Raw genomic sequence first — 19,892 nt, forward strand, 5'->3', positions numbered from 1 at the left:
ACACAGACCAGAGTCCAAAGCCCAGCTCTGCCATTATTAGCTGTGTGATCTTGAACATATCACTCACCTGTAAAATGAGCTGATAATGCTGGTGAATGTGAGAATGATATCAGGTAATAAATGAATGGCGATTCGGTGCCAGGAATGTGCTGAGCTCTCAATTTATGATCAAGAACATCACTGGGATGACTACTAACAGGTTAGACTGTTAGTAGCCTAACAGTCTACTACTAACTTGGTTAGACTTTCAGTCTCCCACGTGGTAACAGAGACCATCTGGAAGTGTGTTCAGAAGCCTGTAGTTGTTACCTCTAGTGGATCCTGTCCCTCCAACTAGGAGGAATCAAGGAGGAGGAGCTGGATTTAGAGCATTCAGAATGTCCTTTCTCTAACAGTAACAAAATCACAAGAGCTACATTTATTGAGCATTTACTCTGTGCTAGGCAGTATTAACATGTATTAACTCATTTCCCCCTTACAATCACTCTGTGAGGTAGGCACTAATATCACTCCCAATTTTTTTTTTTTTCTGAGACGGAGTTTCACTTGTCACCCAGGTTGGAGTGCAATGGCAAGATCTTGGCTCACCATAACCTCTGCCTCCCAAGTTCAAGCGATTCTCCTGCCTCAGTCTCCTGAGTAGCTGGGATTACAGGCATGTGTCACCACACTTGGCTAATTTTGTATTTTTAGTAGAGACAGAGTTTCTCCATGTTGGTCGGGCTGGTCTCAAACTCCTGACCTCAGGTGATCCACTGGCCTCCCAAAGTGCTGGGATTACAGGTATGAGCTACTATGCCTGGCCTATCACTCCCATTTTACAGGTAAGGAAGCAGATCAGAGAGGTTAAGCAAGTTGCTCAAACTCCCATAATACTAATAGATGGCATACCCAAAATAGTAAGAATCGTGGTTTTATGTACCAGGTATGTCTGTGCTCAGGGCCTTTTTTTTTTTGTATGGTTGTATAATTTGTTGACTGCACAAAAGAGCCTGGCCAAAGGGGCAAGCTGAGGCTGAAACTTAGCCCCTGCTCTATTTGCTCTGTACCCTGGCATGAGGCTGTGTCACCTGGAGGAAGGGACACCTTTTCCTAATTTGACAAAGATGCCATATGAGCTCTCAAAGCCCTGTTAATGCTTTACATGTGTTACCTTCTCTAATCCTCAAAACAGCTCTGTGGGCTAGATATGAATACCCTCATTTTATAGATGAGGAAATCCAGGCTTAGTGAGTTCAAGTCACTGAGCTAAGTCACTTTGTAAGGGGTAAAGCTAGGATTCGAGCCTGATGCCAAATCCCACGCTCTAAACCAGTAGGCCACTATACTGACCCCATCCCTAAGTGCTCAATAAGTGAAAAAAGAAAAAATACATAATTATCTGGTTTTTACCTTTAAAAATATGGCAGTTCTAATGAGGCCCCAGTAAAGACTACTGAGGTCCTTAGTAAGAAAAAGAACTGATCAGGAAGTCGGAGCATCAGCTTTCAGTGCTCCAAACTGTGGCTTTATGCTTATTAACTATTTCTGTATTTCAATTTCCCTGTCTGAAAGTAAGAATAACATTATAAAGGAACAATTCTTGTAGTTGTTTGCAAAGTGTTTATGCATATGTAATAATCCTCATGTCAAAATGATCCTCACATCATCAACCCTGGGAGAAAGGCATTATTATTCCTCTTTCGCTCAAGGAGGTGAGTAACACGCTCAGGGTGAGTAGCGCAGAATGGCACCTGAAGCCAGGGATCCTGACTTGTCTTGTACTCCTTGCTAAGTACCTTAGAACTTCTGGAGCACCTGTAGCCTGCCTGGTGGCCCAGACATCACATGGTGCACATACAAGTCGGATAGCAGTTGGAAACTGACATTAGTCACGTGACCACACTCTGTTCCTTCAGGAGACTTGGCAGGAAGGAGCACTCTGGGAGGAGTCTTTGCTTGGCTCCCATGCCTGAAAACAACACTTCTGCCTTTGCAGGAGCTGGGGCGTCTGAGTTACAGACTTGGGTAATGTAAGACTTCCAGAGCTTCCTTAGGAGGGAAGGATGACCTGGTGGCATTTAGGGTCAACTCCTTTCTGACAGGGCTCAGCCTTCCTGTTTCCCATCCCCGGCTGTGGCCAGGTTCAAAGGAAATACCATCTGTGGAAGCACTTTCCAAAGAGGCGTGGTCCAAGTGCAGAATGTTTTTCCTCTCCTCTGTGGATCTCAGGAAGCCAATTCCATCTGTGCTCGAATGACAGACTTACTCATCCTGTGATAAAATGTGGGCTGCTGCCCCCACCCCAGCTTGGTGCCCTTCTAAAATGAAAACATGCCTGTGTGTTCTCTTCCCACCTCCCCAACAGCAATCCGCCACTATCTCTGGCTCTGCAGGCCTACTCTGTGCAGGCTGGCAAGCGCTGCCATGCACAAGGCCCCTTCTGGGATGTGGGTATACTACGCCTTATGCGGGCAAGGTATGTGGATGACAGGGAAGGGGGAAATATATGAACAAACAGACCTTCCAGCGATTGCCACATTCATTGCATAAGACAAAGGTAGTCATGGGCTCATCAGCACTGCGTGTCTGCACCTGAGAGAGAGAGAAGAACGACTCATGAAGTCACTTCGCTGTTCTAGGACCTGCCATGGCTCCCACTGTCTTTGGGAATAGGTCCAAATCCCAGAGGTTGGCACTGATATTCCCACCCCATGTTGGCAATTTCCTTATCACTGACAGCTCCATAATATTAGTATCATGCTTTCCTCTCCTCTGGCAGTCCATCAGCTCACTCCCAGTATCTTACTGGCTTAACCTGGCCTTTTGTACTTTCACTCTTTGTTTTTGTTGTTGTCGTTGTTTGTTTGTTTTTTGTTTTGTTTTGTTTTTGACACTGCAGTCTCGCTCTGTTGCCCAGGCTGGAGTGCCATGGTGCCATCTCGGCTCACTGCAACCTCTGCCTCCTGGGTTCAAGTGATTCTCCTGCCTCAGCCTCCTGAATAGCTGGGATTACAGGCGCCCACCACCATGCCCAGCTAATTTGGACTTTCACTCTTGTTGATCTTTCATAACAGATCTCTCTTCTCTTGCCTCAAGACTTATCTCCTACAGGAAGTATTCCCTGACTCACCCCTGAACACACCCTACTGGACACACTCGCTAGAGTGGGCTGCAAGCAGGCTTAGTGGTCTAGTTCATCTTCCTTATTTTACTGGTGGAAGACCTGAGGCCCAGAGAGGAAAAGGGACCTAAATATCTTTGGGACTATTTAATATTATGTTTTCTCATCCTCTTAGCCTCATCATTCAGGTGCAGGAACCGGGTATCCCACAGTAAAGCCCTGGCATTTCCAGATTTAACAGCTCCTGTTCTGGTTTCCTAAGGCCGACCTTGGCTGGCCATGACATGTAGCAAGTCATTACTTTGCTGACAATCAGATATGAATGATGTCAGCTGGGAATCTGTGGTGTGGGACGAGTTATGCCCACCACCCTCCTTGAGTGAGCCCCAGCAGCCCAGCAGTCTGCCAGGCGTACACAGCTTAGTGCAGCCTGGTCAGGGGATAGCAGTGACAAGCAGAAAGAAAACTTTGCTAGTGGGCAGTTTACTTCTAGAAAGAAGTGAGGCACAGGAAGTGCATCACTCCACATGGAAAGGTGCTTGGGAGAGAGCAGAAGCTTGCACAAACATCTCCGAATTCCAGACCTGGAATTCTCCAAGGGACTCCTCCAGAATGACAAGGCTGACTGCATTTCTGCCCTGGCCACAGAATGCCGCAGGCAAGGTGCCCTTGATAAATGGTGTGTGCCGAACAGACGGAGAACTCTGAATAGAGTTCTAGAATAACTAGACGCCAGTGAGAATCCAAGGATATTTGTGCTGTAAGGGCGTACCATGTGCAACCCAGAAAGAGGAGGCCATTCTCTGGTTTTAAGAGAAGGGGCCTCGGCTGGGCGTGGTGGCTCAAGCCTGTAATCCCAGCACTTTGGAAGGCCGAGACGGGTGGATCACGAGGTCAGGAGATCGAGACCATCCTGGCTAACCCAGTGAAACCCCGTCTCTACTAAAAAAATACAAAAAACTAGCCGGGTGAGGTGGCGGGCGCCTGTAGTCCCAGCTACTCGGGAGGCTGAGGCAGGAGAATGGCGTAAACCCGGGAGGCAGAGCTTGCAGTGAGCTGAGATCCGGCCACTGCACTCCAGCCTGGGCGACAGAGCGAGACTCCATCTCAAAAAAAAAAGGAAGGGGCCTCCACAGCCTTCCCAAGTTCCCCATGCCAAGGCAATTGTCTTCAACTGTAGGAATCAGAGCTAAAGCCCTTAGGCTTTATTGACCAAGTTAGCTGGATTGCAGGCAGAAAGATCTGGATCTGGTTTATTACTATCTCTGACACTAGCCTGCTCTGCCACCTTGGGCAAGGCTAAAAAGCCCATCTGTGGCTTGTGTGGGCCTCAGTTTCCCTGGGTGTGTAATGAGGGAGCTGGGTTTCACATTGCCAAGTTCCCTTTCAACTGTCTGGGACTCTTCAGCCGCCATGAGTCTGATTCTTCTTCTTGTCACTTCAGGGCAGACGAGAACACACTGACCATGCCTCATAGACACATAGTGGGATGATTCTAAACTCAGAACATTGTCCAGAAGCCACAGATGCATCATGTTAGTGTACCAAGGCTCGCCCTTCTCTCTGCAGCCTGGAGAGTTTTTAAGGTTTTCTTTGTTTTGTTGAGACAGGGTCTCGTTCTGTCACCCAGGCAGGAGTGCAGTGGTGCAATCACGGCTCACTGCAGCCTCAGTTCACTCGAGCCTCAACCTCCTGGGCTCCAGTGATTCTCATGCCTCATCACCACCCATTCCCCCTCGCATCTAGTACCTGGGACTACAGGCATGCACCACCAAGCCTGGCTAATTTTTGTATTTTTAGTAAAGATGACGTTTCACCACGTTGCCCAGGCTGCACTCAAACTCCCAGGTTCAAGCTATCTGCCTGCCTCGGCCTCTCAAAAGTGCTGAGATTATAGGTGTGAGCCACTGAGCTGGCCCAGCCTAGAGAGGTTTTTTTTTGTTGTTTGTTTTGAGACAGAGTCTCACTCTGTCGCCCAGGCTGGAATACAGTAGTGCAATCTTGGCTCACTGTAGCCTCCGCCTCCCAGGTTCCAGTGATTCTCCTGCCTCAGCCTCCAGGGTAGCTGGGATTACAGGCATGTGCCACTATGCCTGGCTAATTTTTGTATTTTTAGTAGAGATGGGGTTTCACCATGTTGGCCAGGCTGGTCTCGAACTCCTGACCTCAGGTGATCCACTCACCTTGGCCTCCCAAAGTGCGGGGATTACAGACGTGAGCCACTGCACCCGGCCAAGCTTAGAGAGTTTTAACCCTTTCTCCCCTCTGGCTCTTCCCTAAGCTTCTCTCTGATTTTCCATCTGTCTGCCCCTGCGGCCGCCAGCGCCTCCAGCCCATCCCCTTACTGTCCATACCTGGTTATAGGTGCAGTTCTTCTTCTTGCATTTGCTGCACTGGAAGAGGTCAGTGGTGGTGCCGCCGGTCTTGGCCATCTGGTGCTCACGGATGGCCTCCTGGGTCATGGCATTCCTCAACTCCCTCAGTTCATCACTGGCCATTTCCTGGAGAAAAAAAGAGCTTGCCCTTCAGGGCTGAGGGGTCACAGGGGCCCTGCCCCACACCCAGTTTCTAGAGAGCCTGAACAGAAGAGGAGCTAACATGCTTTACTGACTGCAAGGAGCTGGAGGGAGGCCTGGATTCCAGGTCCTGCCCCAGCTGGGAGAAAGCTGTCCCCGCAGAGTCCCCTGCCGCCCATGACTGGAAGGTCATAAAGCACATTTAGGAGAGCAGCAGGCAAACAGCCTCTGCCCGAGGACAAGCACTCTTGTGTACATTTCTCCAGATCTGGGGCTCATCCTGCCTGCCAGGACCTTGGCCTTGGCCTGAAGCCTCCTGCTTGAGCTGCTTGATCACTGCCACCTGGTCTATGATGTTCCCCTTAGTCTTCCTCTCTGGACTTGATCCAGTGCTCTTTTACGCTGTGATCACTGCCCTGCTGTTCTGCTTCCTGGGAACTCTGGCACAACTACCCATGACTTGCTGCTGCTACCCCCACCCTGAAGCTCCTGGGCTCACACAACTAACTGCTCATCTGTGAGCACGCATCACCCATGCCTTTGCCTTCTCTGTCCATCTCCCTGGCCACTTGTCTCCCCTTAAGCCTCTGCCAGAGGAGAGCAGAGAGGGTGACAGTCAAACTGCAGAGAGCTCCAGTTAAGGGTTGGTGGAAGGGGAAGGAGGGTGGCTGACGCGAATGTCAAAATGAGGATTTTAAACATTGTTTTTGAGATGGAGTCTCACTCTGTCACCAGGCTGGAGTGCAGTGGTGCTATCTCAGCTCACTGCAACCTCCACCTCCCGGGTTCAAGCGATTCTGCCTCAGCCTCCTGAGTAGCTGGGACTACAGGCGCCTGCCACCACGCCCAGCTAATCTTTGTATTTTTCGTAGAGATGGAGTTTCATCATGTTGGTCAGGATGGTCTCGATCTCCTGACCTCGCGATCCACCCGCTTAGGCCTCCCAAAGTGCTGGGATTACAGGTGTGAACCACCACGCCTGTCCTAAACTTTTTCATTGTTGCTATCTGTCAGGACTCCTTAAACCATGGAGAAGAAAGCTGGCATAAAGGTCAAAGTATTTTAGTGTGCTCACCTTTCATGATAACCACTTAGGCTTCTTGATAAAATGCAGATTCCTATGAATCTGAATTGCTAAGGGCAGGCCCAGGAATATGCATTTTTTAAAGTTATTTATTTATTTATTTATTTATTTATTTATTTATTTTTGGGACAAGGTCTTGCTGTCACCTAGGCTGGGGTGCAGTGGTGCGATGACTCACAGCAGCCTCAACCTCCCCAGGCTCAAGTGATTCTCCCACCTCAGTCTCCCAAGTAGCTGGGACTACAGGCATGCACCACCAAACCTGGTTAATTTTTTTTTTTTTTTTTTTTTTTTTGTATTTTTTGGTAGAGATGGGGTTTTACCACATTGCCCAGGCCAGTCTCCTGAGCTCAAACTATCTGCCTACTTTGGACTCCCGAAGTGCTGGGATTACAGGCGTGAGCCACTGCACCTGGCCAGAATATGCATTTTCACTAGTGTCCTCAAGTTTTTCTGGTGCATATTAATTTTTAAAGTCCTAGTGTGTTAAATTCAAAGGCTAGGCCCTAACCAATGGCAGGAGAATATAGAAAAGCAGGTCAATGAAAGTCATTTACCCATATGAGTAAAAAGTAGCTGACTTTAATTTGGGGGAATTTTCCAGAGCACAAAGCATTTGCCCATTCAAAATTTACTGGATGTGGCCGGGTGCAGTGGCTTACGCCTGTAATCCCAACACTTTGGGAGGCCAAGATGGGAGGATCACCTGAGGTCAGGAGTTCAGGACCAGCCAGGCCAACATGGTGAAACCCCATCTGTACTAAAAATACAAAAAAATTAGCTGGGTGTGGTGGCAGCCACCTGTAATCCCAGCTACTCGGGAGGCTGAGACAGGACAATTGCTTGAACCTGGGAAGTGTAGGTTGCAGTGAGCTGAGACTGCACCATTGCACTCCAGCCTGGGCAACAAGAGCGAGAGTCCATCTAAAAAAAAAAAAAAAAAACCCAGGCGTGGTGGTGCACGCCTGTAATCTCAGCTATTTAGGAGGCTGAGGCAGGAGAACTGCTTGAACCTGGGAGGTGAAGAGTGCAGTGAGCCGAGATCGCATCACTGCACTCCAACCTGGGCGACAGAGCAAGACTCTCTCAAAAAACAAAAACAAAATCTACTGGATGCCAATTTATTGAATGCCTTTAACTGTATCAGTGTAATCAGTAAATCAGCTTTGGTTGTGGGGATGCCTCGATTTGTAGCGTTTGTCAGCTTCCAGGGGACAAAATGCTATGGTCAATGGGACAAAATTCCATGGCCAATTTCAAGCTGCTAATGTGATATAACTGAACGCAGAGTTGGGAAGAGCTACACATCAGGAGCTCCCTTGAGCTGGTAGGAGCTAGCTCAAGCATGCTACTGCCTCTGAGTCCAACGGATTCAAAAAGGAAGATCTGGTTCCTCCTCCCAAGTAGTGCTAATCTGGTAGGGTAGCCAAGCATTTACATAGGATTGCAAGAGAGGGAAGGAAGTACTAAAGCGAAGGTGTATAAGGTGCAGGGGAAGCAGCAGGGTATGGTGGTTAACTGTTTGGGGTCTGGTGGGTCATGAAGAAGCTAGTACTTTAACCAGTCTTGAAAGATAGGAGTTCCCCGAGTGGGTGGTGGCACATTCCAGACAAATAAAACAGCAGGGCCAGGCACAGTGGCTCACACATGTAATCCCAGCACTCTGGGAAGCCGAGGCAGGCAGATCACCTGAGGTCAGGAGTTTGAGACCAACCTGACCAACATGGCGAAACTTCGTCTCTACTAAAAATAGAAAAATTAGCCAGGCATGATTACATGGTTACATGGTTACAGGTGCATGCCTGTAGTCCCAACTACTTGGGAGGCTGAGGCAGGAGAATCTCTTGAACCTGGGAGGTGGAGGTTGCAGTGAGCTGAGATTATGCCATTGCACTCCAACCTGGGTGACAGCCAGACTCCCTCTCAAAAGAAAAACAAAACAAAACAAAACAAATAAACAAACAACAAAACCCAAAAAAACAGCAGGCACAAAAGATGAGAGGACAAGAATAGCACGTTTGGGTAAAAGTATTTGGGGTAGGTTCAAGTCGAGTGCGGGAGATGTGGCTGGAGGTCAGATTGTGAAAGGAAGGTCTTGTGTGCCAGCTGAGAAATAGAGAACAGAAAAATCTATCCAGCCACATGCCAATCCATTTACTTCTCTGCCCTGCCTCATTAGAATGAGGCAGCATCAGAGACACGGAGAATAGGTACAATACTGTAGAAAATAAGGTAGAAAATGAGGGCAATGAGAGTCACAGACCACAATTCAATCCCTATTTGTTGAGCCCTGTGATGTACCAGACACTGTTGTCAGTGCTGGGTGGACTGTGAATGTTGGTTCTCGGGGCACTGACAGGATGGTATGTCCACTCAGCAGTGCTCATGGGTGTCTCGGAACCTACTCCATTCTTTGCTATGTCTGGGTAGGGAAGAAAAGAGAAGAAGGAAGAATGAGGGAGTCAGATGAACAAGGAAAGAGGCATAAAAAGGGAATCGGGGAAGGGAATGCTGAGAGAGACACCATCCGCATGGGTCCTGATGGGAGCTTCCCAGCACAGCAGGCAGCCCAAGCCCAAGCTAAGATTTTTCTTTTTTTTTCTTTTCTTTTCTTTTTTTTTGAGACGGAGTCTCACTCTGTCGCCCAGGCTGGGAGTGCAGTGGCAGGATCTCAGCTTACTGCAACCTCTGCCTCCTGGGTTCAAGCGATTCTCCTGCCTCAGCCTCCCGAGTAGCTGAGACTACAGGTGTGTGCCACCACACCCGGTTAATTTTTGTATTTTTAGTAGAGACAGGGTTTTGCCATCTTGATCTCCTGAGCTCAGGAGTTCTGCCCAACTCGGCCTCCCAAAGTGCTGGGATTACAAGCATGAGCTACCTCACCCGGCCTGTTGAAAGGTAAGGGTTATTAGGGGGTCTTTGGGAGGTGATTAGCTCTCAAGGGCAGAGCCCTGGTGCAGGGGATTAGTGCCCCTCTAATAGGAGCCTGAGAAAGACCCCTCCACCATGTGAGGTTACAGTGAGAAGATGGCTGTCTATGAGGAAGCAGGCCCTCACTAGACACTGAGTCTGCTGGTGCCCTGATCTTGCACTGTCCAATCTCTAGAGATGTGAGAACTAGGCCAGGCACGATGGCTCACACCTATAATCCCAGCACTTTGGGAGGCTGAGGCAGGTGGATCACCTGAGGTCAGGAGTTCAAGACCAGCCTGGCCAACATGGTGAAACCCTGTTTCTACTAAAAATACAAAAATTAGCCGGGGGTGGTGGCACGCACCTGTAATCCCAGCTATCAGGGAGGTTGAGGCAGGAGAATCGCTTGAACCTGGGAGGCGGAGGCTGCAGTGAGCCCAGATTGTGCCACTACACTCCAACCTGGGCAAAAGAATGAGACTCCATCTCAAAAAAAAAACACAAAAAAACAAGCAAACAAACAAACAAAAGAAATGTGAGGAATAAATGCCTGTTGTTTATAAACCACCCAGGCGATGGTATTTCGTTATAGCAGTCTGAACTGACGAAAGACACACTGTAAAGCCAAGTTGCAATTTATAACTCCAGGCATATGCTGCTATCTACCCAAAAAGATCAGATCTTTAAATCAGGCAGAAAGATAACCCTGGTCTACCTGTGCCAAGTTCTCCATCTTGTCCTAACGCCAAGGCTCTTTGCTGTTTGTTTTGGGTATTTGAATGGATAAATCGAGGATCAGCGTTCCTTGCGCTTTCACGTCGACCCTGGGATAGCATTATGCGTGCCGCCACTTGCTCACGCACGATTATTACTTACTGTCGTCGATCGCCTTGCTCACTGCCATTAATTTCATGGATGCGTCGATTAACGCTATCCGCGCGATCGGTGGCGCGTAATCACGCGATCGTGCTTATAGGATTAATCGCGGTCCGTACTGCCTTTATCCGCCGCGTCGTGCCACTCATATCCGCTTGCGATCGATGCCATTCACGCGATCGTGCCGCCTTATTCGCGTAATCCGGTGCATTATTTGCGATCCGTGCTGATGCCGCATCCACGTCATTACCTGATGCCATTAACGTATCCGCACGATCGTGCCGCCACCGCTATCCACGGTCGTGCCTCGAGACCATCGCGATCGTGCGATCATGGATGGTCACCACGGTATCCGCCACGATCGATGCCGCCACCCACCATCCATTCCATTCTGTCCCTTCCATTCCATCCACCACCACCCCATCCACGATCCATTCCACTATCCACCCGCCTTGCTCCATTCACGTCCAGTGCTGCCTCACCACCTGTCACTTGCGATGCCATATCCACATTTCTGCAGTCTGCCACCCTCCCGGATCGTGCCAGCAAATCATAGATCAGATTAACGCGCGGGTCATGCGATCGTGCTGCCCATCGCGGTGATCGTGCGCCGCGCCATCCGCAGATCGTGCGCGCCGCCGCATCCGCCAGATCGTGCTTGCCATCATGCGGATCGATGCCATCCGCGGAGTCCGGTCGCATCCGCGTCGATCGCATTCGCGTCGTGCCGCCATTCTGCGGTCGATGCCATCCTTCGATCGATAACATCCGCGATCCGCGGTCGATGCTGCCATCCGCGGCAGTCGTGCCCGCATTAATCACGATCGATGCCGCCTTATCCGCGGTCGTCATTGATGCGTGCATCCGCGTCGTGCCTGGTCATATCGTCATTACTGGTCATCATGCTGCCATCCATTCACGTCGTGTCTCCACTGCCAGACCTCAGACCATGCCTCACCCGCCTGCAAACACAGCCCCCACTCACATCATATACACCAGTGGTCCCCAACCTTTTTGGCACCAGGGACTGGTTTCCTGGAAGACAGTTTTTCCATAGACGGGGTGGGGGATGGTTTCAGGATGATTCAAGTACATTACATTTATTGTGCACTTTATTTCTATTATTATTACATTGTGTTATAGATATCGAAATAACTATCCAACTCACCATAATGTAGAATCAGTGGGAGCCCTGAGATCCCTTGTTTTTCTGCAACTAGATGGTCCCCACTTGGGGTGCTGGGAGACAGTGACAGATCATCAGGCATTAGATTCTCATGAGGAGCGTGCAACCTAGATCCCTCGCATGCACAGTTCACAATAGGGTTTGTGCTCCCATGAGAATCTAATGCCGCCACTGATCTGACAGGAGGCGGAGCTCAGGCAGAAATGCGAGTGATGGGGAGAGGCTGTAAACACAGATGAAGCTTCGCTAGCTTGCCCACTGCCCACCTCCTGTTGTGTGGCCTGGTTCCCAACAGGTACCAGCCGGTGGCCCGAGGGTTGGGGATCCCTAATATATACCATGCGCACATGCTCCATACATACATACACATACATACCACACACACTCCACATATATACACCACACACTTACCCCACATATACACACCACACACGCACCCCACATATACCCCTACACACCTCACACATCATATGTACCACACGGACACGCACTCCACACGTACAGCCCCCACGCACTCTGCACAATCTAGCTCTGGGGCCAGACAGCTTGCCTCCTGGCCTCAGCTGTTTCTAGCTGTGTGCATGGGCAAATCCATTTACTCCTCTGAGCCTCAGGATCCTCATCTGTAGAATGGGGATAATACACCTTTCTATCTCAGTTGGTGTGAACAACTTGGCCAATTCTCTGAACATGCTTAGCACAGCACTTAGAACCTATTAGCTGTGTTCAGGATTCTGCTAGTCCAGAGCCTGGTGGGGAGGCTGAGATGAGGCTGGTTGGAAAAGCTCCCTGGCTCATCGCTGCTGAGTCACAAGCCACTGACCCTCTGCACTAGGCAGGGCTGGGGGGACCTGGCTTCCTGCCCCACCATGCAGACGCCCTGCTCTCACCTCTGCTGTCATCTTGGCTATGAGCCCTGCAGAGATGGCCCCACTGAGCACATTCCGCCGCAGGCCGGGGTTCCTGGGGTCCTTGAGGTTGCTAATGCGGCTGCGCACGCGGTTCCGGTACTTCATGTCTGTGCTCTTGAGCTCTTGGTAGATATGTGACACAGTCAAGGGTGGGCCAGCCACTCGTGGAGGGGCACGGAAGGGTGCAGGCCTGGCCCTGATGCCTGAGGAGCTCCAGGACCCTCTCTTCCTATCCCTGGATTTCTACAGGGGTTGGGCCCCTCTTTTGTGACCTCTGACTCCCCAAGTGGGGATCTCTCTTGGGCATTTGTGGTCAGCCAAGTATCAGAGACAGAAAACAGTCTCTGGGGTAAGATCAGATCATAGCAAGCACTATAGTGTCAGGGACACCAGGACCCTGGGTTTGTCTGAGCCTCTTGTGTGACCTCAGGTGAGTCACACAACCTCTATACGCCTGAGTTTCCTTATTTATAAAATACAAGGATTCTGTGAACTAAGCCACACGATGCAGTAGTGTGGTGTCTGGGATATATCAAATGCTCAACATACATGGGCTGCTAAGATGATGACAAGGATGCAGAGAACTTCTAGTTGGGAAGGGCCCCTGGAGGTTGTGAGTCCTGCTGTCAGCGGAAAAGATTAAGAGCCACATGTTTAAGGTTCTAAGAGGCCTTATTGCAAAAAAGAAACCACTGAGCTTTGTTTAATCTGGTGTTCCCAATACATTTGATTATAGAGTCCCCTTCCCCTCCATCCTTTCCGCTACAAGACCTGTTACCATCCCATGGAACCCACGCTGGGAATTGCTGGTCAGAGTTACTTCTCCCATTAATAGATGAGGCAGCTGAGGCTTAGAAAGGGTGCAGGCCCTTGCTCAAGGCCATGGGGCAAATTCCCGGCAGAGACGGGGCTGGAAGCCAGACCCCTCCTGACGGTAACACTCTCTCCACTCACCCGGCAGGAAGTCACCCCTGGCCACCAACCACAGTGAGTTTCTGTCCAAACACTGCATCCTAGGCAGGCTTCCGAGCCTCCCACTCCCTCCACCCTCTGGAGGAGCTCGGGGAACACAGCCTCATTTTCTTGGTCTCCTGAGCCAAAGAAGATCAGGAAGACAAAGCTGTTGCTGGGAATAACCATATACAAGAAAGCGACTGCGGGGAATGTGGAAAAATGAAAACAGATGACTTGCTAGAAGTGGTGGGAGGGGAGGTGGTATTCTTTCTTTATTCTGTTATTGTTTTAATGCTGTCTGTACAATAAAAGTGTGAAAAGCAAAGAATATGCCACAATGCATGTGAAAGCTAAAAAATGTGTTTGAAAATGTGCCACTTGGGATTCCTCGGGTGTACTGATATGTGGAGCCAGCAGGGCTGGCGATATTTCACCAGTCTCTGACTCCGTCTCCATGCCCCAAGGTCACAGGAGGGGACGAGGTGGAGAGCAGACCAGGGGGCACCGGCCCCTCAGAGGAACTTTTGGCTGCATTGTTAGCACAGGGCCACTCCAAAGAGCACAGATCTATTTTAGGACACAGAGCAGTCAAGCCCCCAAATGTACCCTCCCCCTGACCTCCAGCTAGCTAAGAACAAAGAGCTAAAGGGTTTGATGCAGCTTTGATTTCCTCTCCTTTAAAACAGGGACATTCAGGCCGGGCGCGGTGGCTCAAGCCTGTAATCCTAGCACTTTGGGAGGCCGAGACGGGCGGATCACGAGGTCAGGAGATCGAGACCATCCTGGCTAACACGGTGAAACTCCGTCTCTACTAAAAAATATTTTTAAAAAAACTAGCTGGGCGAGGTGGTGGGTGCCCGTAGTCCCAGCTACTCGGGAGGCTGAGGCAGGAGAATGGCGTGAACCTGGGAGGCGGAGCTTGCAATGAGCTGAGATCCGGCCACTGCACTCCAGCCTGGGCAACAGAGCGAGACTCCGTCTCAAAAAAAAAAAAAAAAAAAGTGGATGGAGGAAAGGCTGGGAGTGGAACTTTGTACTGGACCATCTGCTGTTGTTTCAAACTGGGCTTAAAGGTGGAAAGGACCTGCTTGGAGGGATGACTGTTCAGGAGAAAATGAAGATGAAACTTGTGATAGTTCTGATACCTTGGGTTCTGCCTTCCTGAATTAATGGGAAATGATGAAAATGTACTTTTTGAGGTGCTGAATGGCTCTAGACTTGTTGAGGTATTGCTGATTAATCATTAAATGAGAGTAGAGAGAAACCACCAGAAAATGAGTTGGAGGGAATTAGGGTAGGCCACAGGCAGGAGATGGAAACGCAAATTTGTCGTCTGCAGATCGGCCCCTGACCCTCCCCAACAGACCCTGCTGAACTCCACAGGTAGAGCCCAGGAGCCCTCAAAAGGGTCGCTTGCATCTCGGTGTGACACTTAGACTTCCTGTCCCCTGATTGCCTCCCCGCTCCAACACCATGCAAACCTTTATCTCTAGTAAAAGAAGCTCCATGTTTTCATTCAATGGGGGCCAAGTGAGGAGGGAATTTTTTTCTCCCAAGCCAAACATCTTTTGGTGCAAGAGATCTATTAATATATCCCAGTGGTGGTCACCTCTCCTGTCTACACAAGGCCCCTTTCAGGTGATAAGCTGGGGAGCAGGGGGCACATCGAAAGGGTTCAGTAGGTGGAATCCAAAGACAAAGTCTCCAGTCCCGCTTTGACACCGAGTAGTTCTGAGCCTCAGACTCCTCTTCCGTAAAATGGGAACCGTCCCTGCCTCACAGAGAATGCTGTGAGAGCTAACAGAGGTAGGAATTGTCAATTGGCCATTGCAGTGTTTGATATATATTTGGGAGTAAAAAAATGGGGCAGGGGGTGCTGGGCATGGTGGCTCACGCCAATAATCCCAGCACTTTGGGAGGCAAAGCAGGGGTGCATCACCTGAGGTCAGGAGTCCGAGACCCGCCTGACCAACATCGTGAAACCCATCTCTACTAAAAATACAAAATTAGCCAGGTGTGATGGTGCATGCCTGTAATTCCAGCTACTTGAGAGGCTGAGGCAGGAGAATTGCTTGAACCCAGAAGTTGTAAGTTGCAGGGAGGCGAGATTGCGCCATTGCACTCCAGCCTGGGCAACAAGAGCGAAACTCCGTCTCAACAACAATAAAAAAAGGGGAGCTGTTAACATCAGAGGATGGGAGAAGGGAAAAGGCTGAGCATGAGAAATGCTGACTTCTCAGTCTAGTCTGTTCTTGGAGGTAACGACTTGACCAACTGAGGCACGCTATGACACAGCCTAGCTGGCACAGCCGCTGAGCCTCCAGGTCCCAGGGTCACACTTTCTGGGTTCAGATCCCATCTCTGCTACTACTGTTAGCTGTATGGGCTTTGGGAAATGATTCGACCTCTCTGAGTCTCGGTGACTTCACCCATGAAACTGGATAAATCAGGGAACCTACCCTGTGGGGTTGTTATCAACACTAAATGAGGTACTGCTCATTTTCAAGTTTTGCTGGCAGGTGTAAAATAATAATTAATGTTAGATAGAATTAAGAGCTCTGGTTCAGGGGCAGAGCAGGGGCTGTTCCTGGAGCCCTTCCTCTCCTTCCTCACTCTCCCAGCTCGCTTGCACCTTGGAGGGGTGCTGCTAGACGGTCCAGACACCCACAGCCCTGGCACAATTCAAGGATATGATCTTCGATTTCTGATGCCATCTTGTCACAGTTGACTCCATAGTCCTTGTAATCATCTAAAAGAGATTCGAGAAATACAGGTATCAGCCAGACACAACATAGGCAGTGAAGCCTGCTTGTGCCAGGAACTACAGTGTTCCTGTACCATCCCCAGGGGTGCTGAGAAAGACTGAATCTCATCTGCCCTTGGCGAGATTGGGAAAAGGAACCCCTTCCCTCCCTCATCCCTAGCCCAGGCTCTCTCACCGTCCGCTTTCAGGGCTGCTGACAGCATCTCCACACACTTGTCCCGGACAGAGTCCCCTGTGAGATAGCAGGGGGCCAGGAGACAGATGGAGGAGGCAAACGTGGGGGTCAAGGGGCTGCTAGGTGTTCTGGGGCTCTCCGCTTTTGATTTGCTGCTGTTTGATCTGAGGATGACAATCAGTAACAGACATTTGACATTAAGAGAGTAAAGCATTTATTGAGCAGCATTCTAGATGTCTTGATGGATGATCTCCTATAATCCTCATAACCCGATGAGGTAGGTACTATTTTAGGCATTTGACATGGATCATCTCATTTAATCCTCGTGACAACCCCATGAGGTTGATACTATTCTTATCCCCATTTGAGAGACGCATTTTAAAGTGCATGGTAGAGAAAGATGTATCTAAAGGTGCACTTGGCTCAGGTCACACTTCGACGAACCAGTAGAAACAGAATTCAAACCCAGGCAGTTGGCTCTTAACCAGCCACTGTGCTTTCCTCATTGTAGAACAGTGTAACGCCACCAATAATTATATGCAATTGATTATGCACTGTGCTAGCTGCTATCTATGGTCTCCTAAATGTATGAATTGTTTATTCACTCATTCACTAAATATTTATTAGACACCTATTCTCCAGGTACTTGCCAAGAACAAGGGATAATGCAGATAAGTCAGCAAAGCTCCTTCCCTCAAGGGGCTTACAGTCTAGTGAATAGCGACTATCTACCACCATTTAAAAGGGCTGGCTTTACTGGATGCCAGAACTGTGCCAGGCACTTTACAAGCATTTTCCAATTTAATCTTCATACTCGTCCCAGGAGGTAGATACTCTCATCATCCCCATTTAAAGATGAGGAAATAAACCCAGAGAGGTACACCACTGAGATTTGCCTAAGGCTATACACCACCACGATTTGAACCTACATCTGTCTAATTCCAACACCTATGCTCTTTTTATTAATTTATTTTTTGAGATAGGATCTCTCTCTGTCACCCAGGCTGGAGTGCAGTGGTGCAATCATGGCTCACTATAACCTTGACCTCCTGGGCTCAGACAATCCTCCCACCTCAATCTCCAAGGAGCTGGGATCACAGAAGCGCACCATCATACCTGGTTAATTTTTACATTTTTTTGTGGAGATGGGATCTCACCATGTTGCTCAGGCTGATCTAAAACTCCTGGGCTCAAGCAATCCACCTGCCTTGGCCTTCCAAAGTGCTGGGATTACAGGTGTGAGCCACCACACCCAGTCAACACCTATGCTATAATCTATGATGTACTATCCAAGAATTATCTCATACTGGTTTTCAGTGTATGTGTGTGTGTGTGTGTGTGTGTATGCATACACGCACAGACATTTAGAAGGCTAACTATGTGGCTCAAGCTGTCATAACAAAATATCAGACTGGGTGGCTTCGCTAACAGAATTTATTTCTCATGGTTCTGGAGGCTGGGAAGCCCAAGATCAAGTTGCTGGCCAATTTGCTTTCTGGTGAGGGCTCTCTCTTTGCTTGCGAATGGCAGTCTTCTCATTGTGTTTACATGGTGGCTCTTCTCATAGGGACAGTAATCCTATTGGATCAGGGCTCCACCCTTATGACCTCATTTAACCTTAACGAAGGCCCTATCCCCAAATACAGTCACAATGGGGTTTGGGATTTCAACATATGAATTTTAGGGGGTCACAAACATTCAGCCCATAACACCATGTTAATAGCAATTATCTCTCTGAGGTGGAATGATAGATTTCCTTTGTTTGCTTATGCCTGTTTGCTAAATCTTCTATAAAGAATATATCTACTTTTGTGATGTGAGAAACACTTTTTTTTTTTTTTTTTTGAGAGGGAGTCTCGCTCTGTCATCCAGGCTGGAGTGCAGTGACACAATCTTGGCTCACTGTGACCTCCACTTTCTGGATTCGAGCGATTCTCCTGCCTCAGCCTCCCTAGTAGCTGGGATTACAGGCATGCGCCACCACGCCCAGCTAATTTTTGTATTTTTAGTAGAGATGGGGTTTCGCCATGTTGGCCAGGCTGGTCTTGAACCCCTGACCTCAGGTGATCTACCCGCCTTGGCCTCCCAAAGTGCTGGGATTACAGGCATGAGCTATGGTGCCCAGCCAAAAAATGCATTCGTGCCAGAAATGCATGGAAGTGTGGAAGACCAAGGTTTGCATGGGCAATGTCAAAGGGCTCAGTGTAGCTGGAGCGTGAGGGCGAGGGAGCTTGTGAGCAGGAGAGGGAGTTGGAGAGAAAAGATCTAACCAGACTCTGGGGTTTGTTAAGGATGGTAAAACAAAAGCCACCATTTACCGCAGGTCTGCTCTTTATTCTTCTTGATAACCCTAAAAGTCACAAATTACTGGGCCCATTTTACAGATGATAGAACGAAGCCTTGAAGAAGTGAAGTGTGTCAATCATAGCTCACTGCAATCTCGAACTCCTGGCCTCAGCCTCCAAGTAACTAGGACTGACTCCGGGCAGATGCTGCCACATCAGGCCTTTTTTTTTTTTTTTCTGTAGAAATGGGGTTCTCAATATGTTGCTCAGGCTGGACTCAAACTCCTGGCCTCGAATGATCCACTCGCCTTGGCCTCCCAATGTGCTGGGATTGCAGGCATGAGCCACTGTGCCTGGCATGACTTTGTGAAAGTTGCACAACTCCCTCCCTCCAGAGATGTTTTTGCACTGTTCTTAGGGTAGGAGCCAGGAAGTTAGGAAGTCTCTGTCTTCATTCCCCTGCTCGTCTCACCTCCTTTTTCAATAACCCATCAGAATCTGCCAGCCAGCCCCTATATCTCTGCTCAGAAAAAAGTGGATTCATCAGAGTTGAAAAAATTAAGGTCCCCTCCTGGAGTGAAATTAAGACCCACTCGAGGGTCTTACCAAACTGAGCCCTTGTGGAAGTGCCCAGAAAGCTGCTGCATTTCCTCACTCCAGGAGGCACCATTCACATTATTAGCTTGATACCTCCTGTAATTGTACAGTGCACAGCCTGGGCAGCTGCACCAGGCAGCCTTGGGACCTGGATCCACAGCTGCTTCTCATGTTCACTTTCAGGCTGTAGACATGCTACTTCCTTTCAGGAAGAAGAGGATTCTGGACTTCTGCCAAAGTCTTTCAGGCCCAGGGAGTTGTGTCTGAGAGTGAGACTGACTGAGTAGCCCAGACTTCTCAGGATCAACAACCTGGAGTTACCAGAGAATCTCATCCAACATCTAGCTGGGCACAGCTCAGTGTGGACTCTGCTGGTGACCTCCCTGTCCCCCACCTCTTGCTGTTTGGCCTGACCTTGGATCCCCTCTTTCACTCCAGACCCCTGGACCTTTGGGATTTTTGCATTCTCTAGAGACTTGAGGTTCCGCAAAGGTGTCTCCGTGCATACTGGTGAGGTGGACCGGGGAT

General features: G+C 49.2%; 1 protein-coding gene across 11 annotated transcripts in view; it reads right to left on the reverse strand.

The window, feature by feature from the left end:
• TCEA3 (transcription elongation factor A3) overlaps nt 1-19,892 on the reverse strand; it is a 46,422-nt gene that overhangs the window by 394 nt on the left and 26,136 nt on the right. For 8 of the 11 annotated variants that reach the window (XM_031665303.1, XM_031665306.1, XM_031665301.1 and 5 more), the window contains 5 exons: nt 16,483-16,646; nt 16,176-16,292; nt 13,544-13,680; nt 5,458-5,604; nt 2,503-2,574 (listed from right to left, as the gene is read on the reverse strand). In XM_031665303.1, coding sequence (XP_031521163.1) covers nt 2,503-2,574; nt 5,458-5,604; nt 13,544-13,680; nt 16,176-16,292; nt 16,483-16,646 — 637 coding nt within the window. Of the gene's footprint in view, nt 1-2,502; nt 2,575-5,457; nt 5,605-12,568; nt 12,724-13,543; nt 13,681-16,175; nt 16,293-16,482; nt 16,647-19,892 lie in introns of all 11 variants that reach the window. The other 3 variants (XM_017958133.2, XM_003891329.4, XM_021937286.2) reach the window with 1 other exon arrangement.

The sequence above is a fragment of the Papio anubis genome, chromosome 1 (assembly GCF_008728515.1).
Source record: "Papio anubis isolate 15944 chromosome 1, Panubis1.0, whole genome shotgun sequence".
Classification (NCBI taxonomy): Eukaryota; Metazoa; Chordata; class Mammalia; order Primates; family Cercopithecidae; genus Papio; species Papio anubis.